The following is a 16,710-nucleotide window of genomic DNA, read 5'->3' as shown; positions in this document are numbered from 1 at the left end:
GGGGCGGTAATGAAAAGTGGCTGCAAACACTGAGAGTTCACTAATGTATGCGAAGTGGCAGTTCCTGTCAAGGATGTCGCCCAAGTTTCAGGCCTACATAGTTAGCGAATGGAGTTGTCATTTCTGGAAATGAGAAAGACAAGAGGTTTATATTTTTAGATGCCTAGAGCTTGGGATTTACCAAAGCTAAGCATTTGGGTGAGAGTCCTTGATTCCGATTCCAAATCTACAACAGTAATAGAAACATCAACTAAAAAGTTCCTGAAGGGCGCTTCCTATAATTAGCCCCAAGGCTGCTTCCAGTGCCAGATAGGAAAAGCACTTCCCTTCCTCGCTTTGAACTCAGGAAATTTCTGACTTTCTCTTCCTGTCCCAAGGTGCGCTGGCTAGAGACAAAGATGGCAACTTCAGCAATCCAACCTCCCAGACGTGGGCATATGTTATTATTAATACAACCAGATGCTGACTGCTTTAAAGAATTTTCTTCTAATCATTCTGAAAGAATGGAACAAGTCTACTCTTGGGGTACAGAGGAAGGCTTAGTCCAGTAAGTCCCAAACAGAAGGGGAATATTAAAACTAGTGGACCCTTGAATTATGATGAGCCTAACACATGAACAACTTGGGTTACGACTGGAACTTTAGGTTTAACCAATGATGGAAGTCTTGAGTTACCCCCAAATGCCAGCTGCTTGTGCAGTTGTAAACAAAGACTCTCAATGCCAGAAAAGCAGATGTGAGTGTACGCAGGTATCCATCTGAGCTCACATGTTCTCTGAGCCCACGAGTTCATGTGTGTGGATGTGATTTCCATCAGGGCTTTATATAAGTGCTGCAATTACTGCCATCAAGATGGTCCCCAAGAAATCTAGAAAAGAAGCTATGGAAGGAGGGAAGGTTGAGAAAATAATCACAATCAAAAGAAGGAAACTGTTGAGAAATATGAGAGTGGTATTCGTGTGACCCACCTCACTAATAATGTATAGCATGTCCAAACTCACCATCTCGACAATCTCACAGAGAAAAGGTCTGATAAGAAAAGGTCTAAAACTGTTGCTCAAATTATTAAGTCACAATCAACAATGTTAGGACAGGTAAAAAGCTATTGTCAGTGCAGATAAACAAAGGGAGGCGGCAGGTTACAGCCTGAGTCTGTAATTGGTGAAAAAGCCTGAGCTATAGACGCAGATTTTGTAAAGGATATTCCAGTCCATCAATGTGTGATAATGGTGAAACATTTTGTGCCAGTAAGGGGTGGTTTCACAATTTTAAAGCGAGAACTGGGGTTCATACTATAACCAGGCAGGGTAAAGCAGCCAGTGCTCATAAAGGGGTGCTGAAAATTACATACGCCACTTTTAAATGATGACACAGAAAAATGGCTTTTGCTCTCATCAAATTTGCAACTGTGATAAAACTGGTCTTTTCTGGAAGAAAATACCCAGGAGAACATGCATTACCCAGGAAGAGAAGAAAATGCCAGGCCACAAGCCCATGAAGGACAGGATAAGCTTATTGTTATGTGCCAATATGAGTGGTGACCTCAAGATAGATAAAGCCTCTCTTGGTTTATCACTGAGCCCCTAGAGTGTTCAGAAAACATAAAGTCATGAAGATTAGGCAAGAGGTTGTGTGGAGATCTAACACAAAAGCCTGAGTAATGGGTACCTTTTCTTGAGTGGATCAGGAAGGAAGAAATATCTAGAGGATAAGGGCGTAAGGCTCTCTTCATCATGGACCTGCTCCCTCAAGGATCTGATAGAGGAACTGGCTGAAGAATTCCTGTGGCTCTCACCTAATTCAACTCCTCTACTGCAGCCTATGGACCAGCAAGTGACAGCTAACTTTAAGAAGCCATACACCAAGAAACTGTTCCTGAAGGGCTTCCAGAAGGCCTCAGATACAGATTTAATCCTTAAAGAGTTCTGGAAGGAACACTGTAACATGATTCCTGGGTGAGGCTGAGAAATCATGGGCCAGGATCTCTCTAAGGACACTGAGATCAGCCTGGAAAAAAGTGTGGCCTCAAGTATTCAGGAGACTTTGAAGGCTGCACAGAGGAGCCTGAGCCTTCAGTTGACCCCGTGGGTGATGACACTGTCACTACAGCAGAGTCCACAGGCCTGCAGGTAGATGGTGGGGATGCAGAGGAACTGGTGGAGGAACACTCAGAGGAACAGTCTACAGAGGAGCTTAAGCAACTTCTGGCTGAGCCACAGAGAAAGGCCGCTCAGGAGCTTTTGGAAGAGGGGGAGTATCAACAATCAGTGCAGTACAGTTCCTCAGGAATAAAGAAAATCAGGAAAAAAAGGGGCAGAGCTGCAAACATTCACAGAGAAGACCCACCCAGTCAGAGAAAAACCCAGTGACTGCATTCACATGCTTAATGGCAATCTTCTCATACCATACTATACAACACTGTTAAAGACAGAAACAGGCAACCTTAGACCTACTTTTAAGCTGTGAAAACATTGAGAGCCAGTGAGCCAGAAGCTGCTCCTCATGGAATATAGACTCTCCAAGGAGACAAAGGACATCAGAGCACCAGATTCTGGAGATTTTTACCTAATGGGAGTCTTTCCAAACAATGAGCACCCTCCATTTCATTTCCTTCCCTGCAAGCCAAAAATGTCAACCTAAACAGCAAGTACAGTATGAAATTGGTGTTTCTAGTAAGGCACGTTTTACACCTTTTTGTGAATACACCAAGAGAATTATTAGTATTTCTGGTTAATTATGCACATTATATGACCTTCTTTTATTATGAAAAGTTAGTAGTTAAGGCATGGTTTGGGAGGTTCAGAACACAGTATTTCTAACATAATGGAAAATGTTACTGACTTACAACCAACTTGAGTTACAACCGCCCCTGCAAAAGAACTGAGTTTGTAAGTCAAGGGTTCACTGTGCAAATAATACTAATGGATGACATGCTAAGTTATCTTAAAGAAAAGAACGGTTACTAGGTTTTAAGATTCTCAAGAAATTGAAGAAAGTTAATCACATCAGGAGAACTCTGTTAAGTAGGGGAAGCAGAAGAATATTAAAAACGGAAACAAAGTGTGGGTGGAATTCGTACAAAGCTGGTCTGTAGAAGCACCCCTGCCTCAAGGTCTGGCCTTATGGGTGCAGAGTACTCCAAAGGGATAAATATATAATTTAATAATTACTTCCTGTAACTATAATTTGCTGTTCTGACTCACAGTAAAAGATTGTCTTTAAATATATAAGTACTATGTAATTCCCTGATAGCTGTGTTTCTCATTTTAAATCACTGAACTTACTGATTTTTTATGTCTGATCTAGTAAGGCTAAAAACCCTGAAACATAGAGAAATCATCAATATAGTTGCCTAACCAAAATTATGCTTAAATGTGACAGCAAAACTAGTTATTGTAGAAAAATCACAGTGCTTGTTTTAGTCAAGTCTTCTAAATTCTGTGAAGTACTATTTCATTATAGAACATACGTACTGGTTGAGGATTTTTGCAAGGATAAAATGGGTAGCAATATTTTTTAAAAAGCAAAAGAATAAAGGAAAAGAAAAAAGCTGGATCAGTGTCCAAAAAAAGAAATTTGGTTTCAATAATTAAAGTATATTTCTAACAACTTTCAATGAAAGTCTTGATTATTGCTATTTTAGAAAAATAACAGGAACATTGCTTTCTTCAATTCAAGAAAAGTCAATATTTTATTGACTTGAAATTTCCAGTTACTTATAATAATATAGAACCCAAAGGATAACAAGCTATTAACATAATGGAGAGCAAAGACAGACTTACACTTGCTGAGTAGCCACAATGGACCAGGAACCCAGTTGTATTTTTACAAGCCTTTTATGTAAGTTTCCTTTGAATAATATGTCTAAACACCTCAGTCAGGTTTGCAAGGCCTGATGTGTTTGTTACTAGCCATGTGGGCTGATCAAGCACTTAAAAGATGTAAAATATCCAACTCAGTAACAGCTCTTTTCAACATATATCCTTGGTCAAATACAGGTAAGTAATGATTAGCTTTTCCTCAATTCCTCCTAACTGACCAGAACGCCTGAAGAGCCTGTTGTCCCACACGAAGTGTGGCAGCCTGAGTCTGCAGATGTGAAGCTTACATGTAGCAGTGCTCTGACTGCATTCTCAGAAGACAAGGTCGTTCTGTGCTATCCAAGAAACATTTATGATTTTTATTATTTGTATAATGATGGTGTTGTTCATAGTTTTTTATTAAATGGTTGGAGCAACTAACTGTTGGCATGTAAAAGAAAATCTAGTTTAGTGCTTTCAATTGTATTTGTAATTGCTTAAGAATCTAAAACCAAACATTAGCCATCCTACTATTGTTAGCATATCTGTACATGGAACAACCTGTACAAACTTCCCTAAATTAAAAAAAAAAACTATAGAGTAATCAACATGGAACTTAACATTTTTCTATTATGCAAATTGCTTAAACATAAAAAACAGAATGATAAAAACCACTATTCTCTCCTTTCTAGTGTTGGTCAAATGTATTCGTGACATTTGACTAACGCTATTTTGTAATGACAACACAACAACTCTTAGAAAACTTCCAAGTTCACACAGACCAGAGACTCCTGGAGGTGTAAAAGTTGTAAGTACCAATGGAAACAACAGGAAAAAATAGCAACAGAGATCTAGGGGAAATTATACCCCCCAATGTGGAGTAAAACTCAATACAACACTAACGCATTATTCGTAGAAGACGGCAGTACACCTTTGATAGTAGTAGTAGACACCATACACAAAGCCACCTCCAAAAACCAGCTTTTTGTCCTGACAGTTGTTTTAGTAAAGCAGTGACTGTCCTACTTTGACATGAAATGATCACCTTGTCAAAAATGACTGAGTTTCCTCCTCAGAGACTGCCTGCCACATCCCACTCTGCTTACCCACTGTCTATTTCTGTGGCAATATGACAGTGCTCTGGTTATTAGAAATTGTTATCTCACAGAACAAATTGCCGTCTGTTATGGTTTATATTTAGTTGTCCCATGCACTTACAGGTGGAGCTTTCTGGAAGTGGTTGCTTCTAGGTGTGTAAATATGGAATTAAGGGTGTGCGATATCTGTCAGATTACTTCCCTAGTTAGATTAGCACAGTTCTGTAAGTGACTGAATAGATTTGCTGAAAAGGGAAGCCTTATACTGAGTGTGGGCTCATCAATTTATCAGGTTTGAAGCCTGGATGGAATACAAAGGGACAGAATGAAGGCAGGCTGACTGCTGCCTCTTGCCTGCCCTGTCACGGACTGTTTCTCCCCTGCCATGTCACCCTGCGTTGGAACCATCCTATGGACTGAAATCTCTACAATCTGTGCCTTTAACTTTGGTGTCAGGTGTTATGTCACACCAACAAGATAAGACACATTCCAAACCTGTGTCAAGTTCCAGGAAACCCCAGTTAGGATTTTAATTGAATTACGCTTAATGAATTTCTAGTCAACAGCAACAGGACATCTTAAACATCCTCTTTCCTCCCATGAACATGGTACTGCCCTCCACTTATTTAGTAGAGTTTAAGCAGTTCCAGTCTTACACACCTATTATTATTATTATTATTTTTTTGGCGGTACCAGGGATCGAACTTATGGCCGCATACTTGCAAGGCAGGTGCTTATGCCGCTGAGCTAAATCCCTAGCCTCTCCACAGCTATTATTGACTATTCCTCTAGTTTCTTGTATTTTTCATTGTTATCATAGAAGTAACTTAGTGTTAGAATTATCTTCTATGGAAACACCAGAAATTCACTGTTAGTGAAAATATAATTTGAAAAAGTCTGACATTTAGTGCATCTGAAGAAGCATATAAGCCATGATCCTGTGATCCTGCTCCTAGGTATATGTATCTAAGCAGACAGGAACTTTGATCAGTGTTAGCTGAAATACAACAGGAAAAGGCAGGTATGCCAATCAACAGAACAGACAAACTGGGCATATTAATTAAGGCCTATTCATAAAACACTACACAAAATGAGTGAATGAACTGGATGGAGCTACCTGCATGAAAATGGCAATTTATAATCACTCCAGTTAACAAGAATCCCATTATCTTAGATCCACAATGAACCTATAGAATACGACAATCACTAAAAAGGACTACAAATACTGTTCATTCTTTCAGAAGGACCAGCGCAGTGTAAGGAGCTATGCGCTCAGGTACCAAGAACCACAAGAATCCTAGAGGGGTGAGTGGGGTTAAATGCATGGGCTGAATGTATGAATAAGTATGCAAGCAAATCTGAGTTAGGGAAGAAACACCTGGCTGGATTAGGATGGTGTCAATGAGGACAAAGGGAGGATTAAAGACATAATTCAAAAGACAAAAAAAAAAAATCACCTGGGTTTGGGGACAGACCGGAAAATGGGAGTTGATGGGGAGGAGTGTCAGAATCCCAAATGGAATGTATTATGAGAAAAGCAGCAGTCAAGAGTGGCAGCACAAGAGAAAAATAAGTGTAGGAAACCCAGGACAAGGTGTCCTGAGAAGCTAGAAATGGAGCAGCATCACAATAAGGAAAAATGCTACACCATATGTGCATTTATCTCAAGCATTCAGTCCCATGCCTCGGAGGGAAAGGTCAGAGTATTGTAGGGGGGCAATTGCCGTTCTCCTCACGGGCGCTGGTATCATTCGGTTGTTGATGAGGGAGAAGGAAAGCTGAACAGCTGAGACAGGCCCCACTAACAAGGACTGAAAGCAAAGAGCAGAGCACATTCCTCCTCCATTACATTTAGAGCTCCCCAAAGTCACACAAACCTCACTCATGGATAATCTTACGGCACTAAGAGCTGCTGCCTCTAATGAGCAAAGTTGGTGCCTCCACAGGCACTGTACAGGGCTGACAATGCCACAGTGAACGTGCATGTGCAAAGCATATTAGAGCACCAGAAAAAGACAAGGGTGGTTTCTGATGTGTAATACTCTTAATGATGGTGCAAAATAGTGGGACCTGGGACAGTCTGAAATTTACCACAGTAATGAAGTGAAGATTCGTGCACATGTATATATTTATTCATCAATGTTATGGTTAAGTATCAAGATAACCTTTTATTAAGGACAAATTCAGTCTTGTTGAGGGTAGACTGAAAATGCAGACATTATGCTTTTTGTGTTATTTTGCATAGCAGATAAATATTTTTGTTAAAGTTGCTCAGAAACTCCACATTGGTGATTGTTCTTTTCTGCTGTATCATACATATCTTTTAAAATACAGTAAGAAAATCTTTCTCTGTATCTTCTGGTTGACACTATAAATAAATGATGAACCAAGGTAAATCATTCCAAAGTCTATTAAAAATTAAAGCTTCCCAAGACTCCCATTTTTTCTCTGAACAAAGGGTAGAAATGTTATTAATCAGATTCATGGCAAAAACTATTACAAGGATGGTGACGGATACACTGCTTTTCAGTTAATATTAAATATCCAAATGCAAGTTTAATCAGTCAAATCCAAAGGGAAAAAAAATCAATAGATTTTCAAGAGAGAGTGTCTACAAAGGCAATACCACAGTTAATCTCAGATGTCAACTTAACTGGGCCACCAGATATACTCAGATATTTGGTTAAAAATTATTTTTGAGCTAGGTATGGTAGCTTGCACTTGTAATCCCAGCACTTGGGAAGCTGAGGCAGGATGATGATTACAAGTTTGAGACCAGCCTGGGCTACAAAGTGAGCTCAAGGCCAGCCTCAACTGTATAGTGAGACCCTGTCTCAAAGAAAGACAAAAAAAAAAAAAATTATTTCTGGGTTCCTGTGTCAGGGTTTTCTGGAACAGATTTGCATTAGAACTGGTGGACTGAGTGGAAGAGATTGTGGGTGTATGTAATCTAATCCATGAGGGCCTGAACAAAAAGGTGCAGACAGAGCGATTCCTTTCTACCTGGCTGCTGCTGCTGAGACCCTGCTCTTCACCTGCCCATGGGCTGGGTCTCCAGCTTGCAGATGGCACAGTGAGACTACGCTTCAATTGCATGTGCCAATCCTTACCATCTCACTCTGTGTAGGGCTACAGCTGCCTCCTAATCTGGAAACAGATTAATATTAGCGCGAAGAAAAGCAACAATAGTTATTGTTTGGTAAGTTCTGTATAAACACAAACTTTAAAAAAATGGATATGCTGAAAATTAATTTTATGCCTTGGAAGAGAGACACATCTTCCCTTTGAACATGTTTTCAAAAGGAGAGCCTGGTTTGGAGGAAAACTAATACAAGGTCTTTTCTCAGTTATCCTGTAATCTGTATGCAGCACCTGAAGTCACTGACCACTTTCCTCTTTGGGAAACTGTCATCATTTATACATCAGGACAATGAATCTTCTATGTCTCTCTTCTCTCTAGGTTACTGAATGACAGGCACAGTCGTGTCTCAGAATTACAAAAGTGAACAGAAGTTGAACCATACACCCAAGGGCTACGTCACACAGTAGACACACAGATAACAACTATGCTTTGCAAGCTATACGTTTAGAGGAAGGCATTAAAAATAACCCTGAAGAAGAGCAATTTCCCAGGCCTCCGAGAGGACAGAGCGAGTCAAGAAGCTAAAGAGGGTAAAAGGACAGAATGTCACATATTCAAGAAACTGTCTTCATTAACTCAGTCAACAAATGTTTATCCAACACATACTACATCCCAGGACCCTAAAAGGAAGCTGTGTATTTAATGGTAAGCAAAAACCAGTAAGAATTCCTTCCTTTAGGGGAGAACAGTCATTAGCCAAATTATCACAGTACTTCAGGTTTAACTGTAACTTAAGAACATGCTCAAAGAAAAGAAGATTGCTCCATAATGGTAAGAGTTTCTATCCTCCAGAGCACTGAAGGTGGTTTGGGAGGACTCTGCAGCAAGTAATTTTTAAACTGGCATCTAAAAGATGAGTGAGTGGGAGTTAGATCTAAGTGCAAGTGGAAGAATGGATTTGAGGCAGTGACACAAATGAGATTTTTTAAAAAGATAAGAAATAGGTAACACAGAACCCTGAAAGTCAAATTAAAGATTCTAAAGGTTTTCAGTCTTCATCCAAAAAGTAAGCCTTTAAAATGAGGAATTTTATGGCATGTTGATGGTATGGATTTAAATTTAAAACCACCTCTACTCCAAAATGCAAGGTACACTAGCCAAGGCCAGGAGTCGTCCATCTGTTTAATTTACAGTTTCCTACCAAGCACTATCTTGTGGCAAGTACTGCTGGAATACTATGGGTAGAGGAAAGAAGTCTCTGACCTCAGGTAGTTTAGATGTATGAAGGTGAGGTGGAGCAGACACCAGCCAGATCATCATATGGAACAGTCAACACAATGACAGGAAATAAAGAGATTAAAACATGGGGAAGGGGAAGAGAGCCATGGCAACATGGGACACTGGAAACCGAGCTAACAGTGATGACAGCCTGGGCGAAGTGGCAGCAAAGGTGGGTGGGTAAAGCCATCTAGGAGGCAGAGACATCTGGTCTTGAGGATGCACTGGGACGTGGGATGCAAGGGCAGCTCCTGTGCCAGCATCCATATGCAGAGCATATAAGCACAGTAAGCTGCAAAGGACTCAAACATGTAGAGACTGAGGAAAGAATGCACACCCAGAGGGCAAGGGGACGAGCAGTGAACGTTAGCTTCCCCGAAAGTGAGAAGGAAGGAAATGGAGACTTCACAAGTAGACAGAACTCTAGCTGTTAAACAGGAAAGACAAGAGATAGAATAAAAGCTGGAAGGAGACGTGGGAGTCTAAGAAAGAGGTGTGGTTCTTTCCTTAGTCTTCAGATTAGAGCGGTACAGACATAATGGTACTACCAGGAAAGTGGAGCACAATGCAGAAAATGGAGCGGCTGGACGAGGGCAGGAGCAGACGCTGGAAAGGCGGAGGAACATTCACACTGCACACTCCGCAGAACTTAACTGGGCTTCGGAAGATGAGTGACCGGGAGGACTGTCAAGCACAAAGCTTAGGTGACTATGGTCTTTCCACCGCTCAGGAGCCAGTAAACAAAGCAGTACGAATGGGTGGGTCTTAAAAGAGAGGGATTTTTGCATCCATGTTCATTTGGCAAATTGGCCTGTAGTTCTCTTTCTTAGTTGGGTCCTCCTCTGGTTTTGGCATCAGGGTAATGTTTGCTTTCACAAATGAATTTGGGGGTATGGCTTCCTTTTCCATTTCATTAAAAGCTTTTGAATGGTATTAGGTCAGATGAAGAAATAGAAATGGCAAATAAATACATGAAGAAATTGTTCAACATCATAGGTCATTCGGGAAATACAAATGAAAACAATGCTGAGATTTCATCTCACCCCATAAAGAACGGTTACTACCAAGAAATCAACCATAATAAATGCCGGCAGGGCTATGGGGGAAAAGGAACACTTCTCCAGTTTGTAGGACTGTAGACTGGTGCAACCACTGTGGAAATAAGTGTGTAGATTCCTCAAAAACCTAAGATTTGAGGTTTCATTCAACTCAACTATTCCCTTTCTTGCTATCTTCCCAGAAGAATTAAAAGCATCACACCACAGAGACATATGTACACCAATGCTTATAGTGGCACAGTTTGTGGTACATATTGTGAAAAAGGAAAAAAAAATGATCAAATGGGGAGGTGGAAAAAAGTAGCAGACAAGGGGAAAGGAAAAAAGGGAAAAGCTAAAAAAATGAGAAAAGAGGGAAAAAAGGAAACAATGCTTTGTAAATGGGGAAGAGAGGAAGGATTGAAGGGAAATCAGAGTAAAACCAACCTATAGCATGTACAGGTACAAATCCTCTATGATGAATGTCATCATTATACACATCTAAAGTGTACCAATAAATGCTGACTGAAAACTGTAAGAAGGAAAACAAAAGGGGAGAAGGGGATGAGAAACAGCCTGTGAGAAGGAAACAAAGATGAATACAGCTCTGCAAAGTGATTTAAGGTTAATCAGATACTAGAAAGACTTGAGTAGGCAACCATATATTTCAGAGCACTGTATGAGGTGACTGAGCTCATCAGTCACAGGTAGCAGGTAAAGCCATGCATTTTCAAACTATTATGCAAAAAGTATATGATGAAGAAAACTGCATGAAGGAAACTAAAGAGTAAGGTTCAGAACACAGCCCTATGGAAGTTTTAAGATATAATACAGAAGGTACAACATTCAGTACTCATCTTATTTAAATCTTCCTATCTCTGAAATGGCAAATGTCTTACACATTTCACTTTTCAAAGATGAAAAACATGCACAAAGCATGCATCAGTCTCTTACTAGATTACTGTCTGCTGTATTTTAGAAACATGCATTACGAAAAACTACTTTAAACATTTTCTTTTGGACTGTAGAGTCTCTTAAAAGGAGTAAGCCAACATAATATATTGGCAGAACATATGTTGAAGTACATGAATGAATACATGATGTGTTTGCAAAAGTTTTTTTTTTTTTTTTTTTTTTTTTTGCGTGGTACTGGGGATCGAACTCACGACCTCATGCTTGCCAGGAAGGTGCTTATGCCGTTGAGCTAAATCCCCAGCCCGTGTTTGCAAAAGTTAAGGAATTGAGATCTAAAACAAAGACAGGAAAAAACACTGCTTCGCAGAGCCTAAAAGTTCATAAATAGTATCTTCAGGCTATTCATTCAACAAACATGAGATACTGAGAATGAACAGAGATAAAGACAGAGCACTCAAGGAGCTTTCAGCACTCACTGTGCTACAGACGTGATCCATACCCAAACCCGGCCCAGTGTGTCAGTACACTGAGCGGAGTTCTACTGTGCTGTGCATGGCTGCTCACAGTGAAACAGCCATGTCAAGAAGTAGCAACGAGGACCACACAGACTATTCATGCTAAGTCAGCCAATCTCTGATGCAGAATAGCTAAGCCTGTGGGAAATAGAACTCCGTAGGGAAAGAGCACTGTCTTAGGTGACTGGTTTAACATGGAAGGTGGTGACTTAAGAATAAATATCACTCATAAAAGCACGGGGTAGGTACACTATTTGAAGACAACATGAAAAAATATAGCTCTTCTCATGTATAGGATATTGAAGGCGTGATAAGTGAGAGAATGGCAGAGAATAAGACTGATAAAATACGGCAAAGTTACCTCCTCAGGTTAATACTCAATACTACTATTAATTGAAGGGTAACATCAAAAAAGGTTAAAATACTAAGATTTATGAATGAGCTAAGATTTTTTGAAGTTAGAATAGCTAGAGTTGGGGATTTAGCTTAGTGATACAAGCACCTACCTGGCAAGAGCAAGTTTATGAAACCAGAACCAAAAAAGAAAAAGAAATGAAAATATGAAATAAAATAGCTTCCATATTTTAAAAAAAGTGATGTGTATTGACATTTTTCAGAGAAAAGAGTGAAATTGCAGATATGCAAATGCAGAACTGCACAGAATCCTGAGCATTCGAGTGGATATCTGAATGCCATGCAAATTATTATGCTACTAGGAGGAAAGATTGAGAAATGCAGCTGCAGGAAATACAAAGCAGATGAAAGTCACTGAACAAGGAAATGGGACAATCCAACATGGGTTTTAGAAAGCCTAACTCCAGCGACCTGAGAGTAAGGCCAGAGGTACCCTACACAGAGAAGTCTGGAAACTGCCACCCAGCCCACAGGAAAAGCGACATGCAAGCCAGAAGCACAGGAGGAGGAAGCAGATTGTGTGCCAAGTGACTGAACAGGAATTCAGGAGCACCTGGGCTGCAGTCCCGGCTCGGCTACCTTGGGCAAAATAAACTTTCTAAACTTTGTAGTTTTCAAGCTACACCTTATGTACAGGTAGAACATACCTACTCCAAAAACCCAAAATCTGAACTGTTCTGACATCAGACACTTTTCCCCACCAACCAGACACCAAAAGTGGCAAACTGCACATATGAATTCATGTAATAGGTTGCAAGCAAAAGATAAGTCTGTTAACTCTCAGTATGCATGATATACATAAGACAGAAATGAATTCTGGGTTTTAACTCGCTTCCCACCTTTATTCTATCATTATGCGTATGTAAATACTCCAACTTTGACACCTGCCAAAAACAAAAACTCTGAAGCACTTCTCATCTCAAGCATTTTGGATAAAAGATACTGAATCTGTCAAAGTATTCAATGCTTCACAGCAGTGTGATGAGAAATAAATGAGATAATATAAAGTACTTGCAAAAGTGCTGGCACACTTCATGATGTAACTGAATGATGGCAGATTTATTTAAAATCATGTGTACCAGGAAAGGAAAAGTGAATCATTGTGAATAATTCCCAGAACTTTGCTGTTGGAGCCAAAAGGACTGCTAAACATCGAAAAAGACACAAAATACGAGCATTATCTTTATTGAGTATAGTACATTTAAGAGGAATCTCTGTGTGAGATTATACAGCAATATAAAGATGAGAAACACAATGTAACAAAACAAAATATAACTACGTCTTCAGCCTAAGAAAAAATAAAACACCTGTACAAGAGATTTCTAGTACTGCCCAGAGAAACAGGACTGATCAGCAGATGGAGCCCTCCAGAATGTACTGGTAGACTACACTTCATAGTGGCGGACAATTTATTAGGATATCTAAATTTTACTTCTTAAAGACATTTAAAACACTGTTTTACTCATGAAATAACTTTATTAGTTATAAAGCGTCCAACATACTTCAACACCGAACTGGTATTTTGACTAATCTATAGAGACATTCTAGAACATAAAGTACCAGAATCCTTTAGTATTTTTGATAATTCTGGTTTTGAAACTGGATAGTATAAAGCCAGCAATCTGATTTTGAGGTACTATTGGGAAATCTGCAAGGGCATAAAGCCAGATCTTGGGTCATGAAGCACGCCTGTAAGGCACAGCTCACGTTCACCTAGGACAGCCCTGGACGCCCTATTTTCCTACTGGTGTAGTCACCATGGTGAAATCAGTCAAGCTTTTGTGATTAGCAATTTTTCATCTTCAGAAGATTGATTAGTTATAAAAGCAAAAACCAAGTCATAAAAAGATGGCAAGAGAAGAGGCGAAGTTTAATAACATTGTTGTATAAATAACAATATCTAACTGTCTCTACACACAAGTCTGCTAAAAATGTCATGCTTAATAGTCAAGAGTAAGGTAATCACAGGATTTAAGTAAGGAAACTGTCAAAACCCATTTATGGATTAAAGGATCGCTATCACCATTCTAAGGTTTTAGAAGACAGCAGCAGCCACAAACAACTGATTGTTCTTGTCACTACAGGATTTGTTCCAGGAACTTTGCCAAACCTGATGTGGTGGTACATCCTATAATTTCAGAACTCTGAAAGGTGCAGGCAGAAGGATGGTAAATTCAAGCTCCGTTTGGGCAATTCAGTGACTTAGTGTGACCTTGCCTCAAAAAAAGGGGGGGGGGGTTGCAAATGTAGCTCAGTGCCAAGGCTCTGCTCAAACCCCTGGATCACACACTTAAACACACAGTTTTGCTAAAAACCAGTACAACTATTAATACTTTAATGGCATGCCTACATGTAACACTCAACAACGATCAACTGACTTCTCGTGCCACTTCCTATCTTTCTGACCTTTGGGCTCATTCTTCCTTCCCTATGCTGCCAAGCTCAGGCTGTCGATTGGAAAATTTTAACACTATACTCTAAGGAACACATAATTAGTTTGTACATCACTGTGAAAAAAACCTCCAAAGATACCACATAATGTATCCAAAATCATTAACTTTTTGCTTACTCATTTAAACTTGCTTTTCATAGTTAGAATTTAATACCCAATAGTGCAACAACGTATAATAAAGCCAAGAACTGCACTGTATTAGTCCTCAGCAAGCCTTCTTAGGCAGCATAACCACAGGGGTGCACACACAAACACCAAGGGCCAATGAGACAATTACATGATAACAAAATAAAACAGTTTTCATACTCTTAGTAATAGGACACAGGCTAGGGAAACCCAAGGAGACACAAAATCTCTAAAGTCCTTACATTTCCATTCAGACTATGTTTAGTGAGGTGACACAATGACTGATGAAAAAGTGACTCTTGTTACATAAGACCACCTTCACCAACAGATTAAAATTATAAATCATTTGGTTTCAGTTAGCTCATGGTGAAGTGGGACAGGTGCTGAAATGTTTCAGAAAGTGCCAAGTAGTCTTATGCTTTACACAAAATGGCTTAGTTCAGATTTTCAATTCCAGGTCTCAATTCCTGGGAGATAATAACAACAAAGCCAACTCCAAAGGGATCTAACCCAGTTTTTCAATACTCCATGAAACAAAAAACAGATAAAATTTTACTACTGAGTTGATAAAAACTCTAGTACACAGCAATTTTATTCAAGAGAAGTGAGGTTAATTTTATCTAATGTTCTAGAACCTGGGGTAGCAATCTTGTTATGGAAGTTCCCCTCGGAATTGCAAAAAATGTACATGAAAGAACTACATATTGCCCTTATATAGTTATCTGAACCAAAACTCTGAATGCCTAGTGGAAATTCATTAATTTGGTATCTATGTCCACATATCAAAGTTTGGCATCTGGAATCTTATTTTACTTCAGCAATTTGATGACCTCTGCTTAAAATTCACCTAAAACATCAACTTTGGGGCATTCTCACCTGCTCTGTCAAGGCTAAAGAAGACAAAATGCACAAATGCAAGCTTAAGCATTATGACCAAACACGGTGTGTTTGCTTGTGGCAGAACTCATCCTACTGCCCCGAGCCTCCTGAGATGACGCCTCTGTGACACCTTCCCGCGTGACCGGTGCTCGACCCACAGCACCCTCCCCTAGGTCGCTCCCGAAAGGGCCTCCACGCGCCCCTCTAGCCGCCGGGACGCCCAGGCACTTGGATCCCCACCCAGCGCCGCGGGACCTCTGGGGACCCGGGCGGCGTCCCGGCCCGGCTTACCCTCCGCCGCCCGCACGCTGCAGCCGCCCCGCTTCCCTGCGGAGCAGCCCGCAGCACTGCGTCCAGCAGCAGTTCCCCATCGCATGCCGCCCGCCGCCGCCGCTCGGAGCCCACGCGGAGGCCCCGCAGCCGCATGGACCGCGGGCGCCGGCCGAGCGCGGCGGGAGCCCTAGAACCGCAGGGACGCGCGCTCCGAACAAAGGCCGCGCTACTCCAGCGGCCGCCGGGCTGCCGCTGCGCGAGGAAAGTGCGCTAGGCTGCGGGGCTGAAGCTCAGTAGCCGTCCGCATGGCCTTCCCGTGTCAGACCCCGGACCGGCGCAAGCGACCGCCTCCAGCCGCTGCGCCAGGCTCAGCCCCGCGAGCCCTCGCCCAGGCCCCGCCTTCCCACGCGCAGCACCTCCCAGCCCGAGCCTCTCCCAGGCCCCGATTGGTCGCCCTTCCTATACGGCCCGCCTCTTCCTGGGAACGATCCAACGTCACTTCCGCCAGTTTCGGGTATTTGGAACCTCGGCCTCTTGTCCTCAGTGTGTTGGGTGTGGGTGTGGTGGTTGGACCTTGGTCTGATAGAAATGTTGCTTATTTCCTCGCAGTTTCTGGCCTTTTGGTTCTGAGGGAACTGGATGTGCTGTGATCACCGCTCAGTCTTTGGACTTTATACCGAAACTCGTGAGCAGAGTACCTGGGGACTCAGGCGAGACGCGAAGCAACGGCGCCGTCCCCGTGGCATGGCTGTCAGCGTGGGCAGCGGGAACAGCCGGGGCCGCCGGCGTCAGAAGGAGCACGCCGGGCGCTTCCACGTTTCCGGTCTCCGCGCTGGCGCGTGG

At 41.4% G+C, this 16,710-nt stretch overlaps 1 protein-coding gene across 3 annotated transcripts in view; it reads right to left on the bottom strand.

Moving 5' to 3' along the window:
- The window catches only part of Ap1ar (adaptor related protein complex 1 associated regulatory protein), a 32,896-nt gene extending 16,683 nt beyond the window's left edge, over positions 1–16,213 (bottom strand). For 2 of the 3 annotated variants that reach the window (XM_003468002.5, XM_005002902.4), the window contains exon 1: positions 15,886–16,209. In XM_003468002.5, the coding sequence (XP_003468050.1) occupies positions 15,886–15,965 (80 nt within the window). In that variant the 5' untranslated portion in view covers positions 15,966–16,209. Of the gene's footprint in view, positions 1–15,885 lie in introns of all 3 variants that reach the window. The other variant, XM_063260635.1, reaches the window with a different exon arrangement.
- Between the last annotated feature and the right edge of the window lie 497 nt (positions 16,214–16,710).

Source organism: Cavia porcellus, unplaced genomic scaffold (assembly GCF_034190915.1).
Source record: "Cavia porcellus strain 051 isolate PalLab524CR breed Dunkin Hartley unplaced genomic scaffold, mCavPor4.1 scaffold_14, whole genome shotgun sequence".
Lineage (NCBI taxonomy): Eukaryota > Metazoa > Chordata > Mammalia > Rodentia > Caviidae > Cavia > Cavia porcellus.
This window is presented reverse-complemented; position numbering and strand designations above follow the sequence as displayed.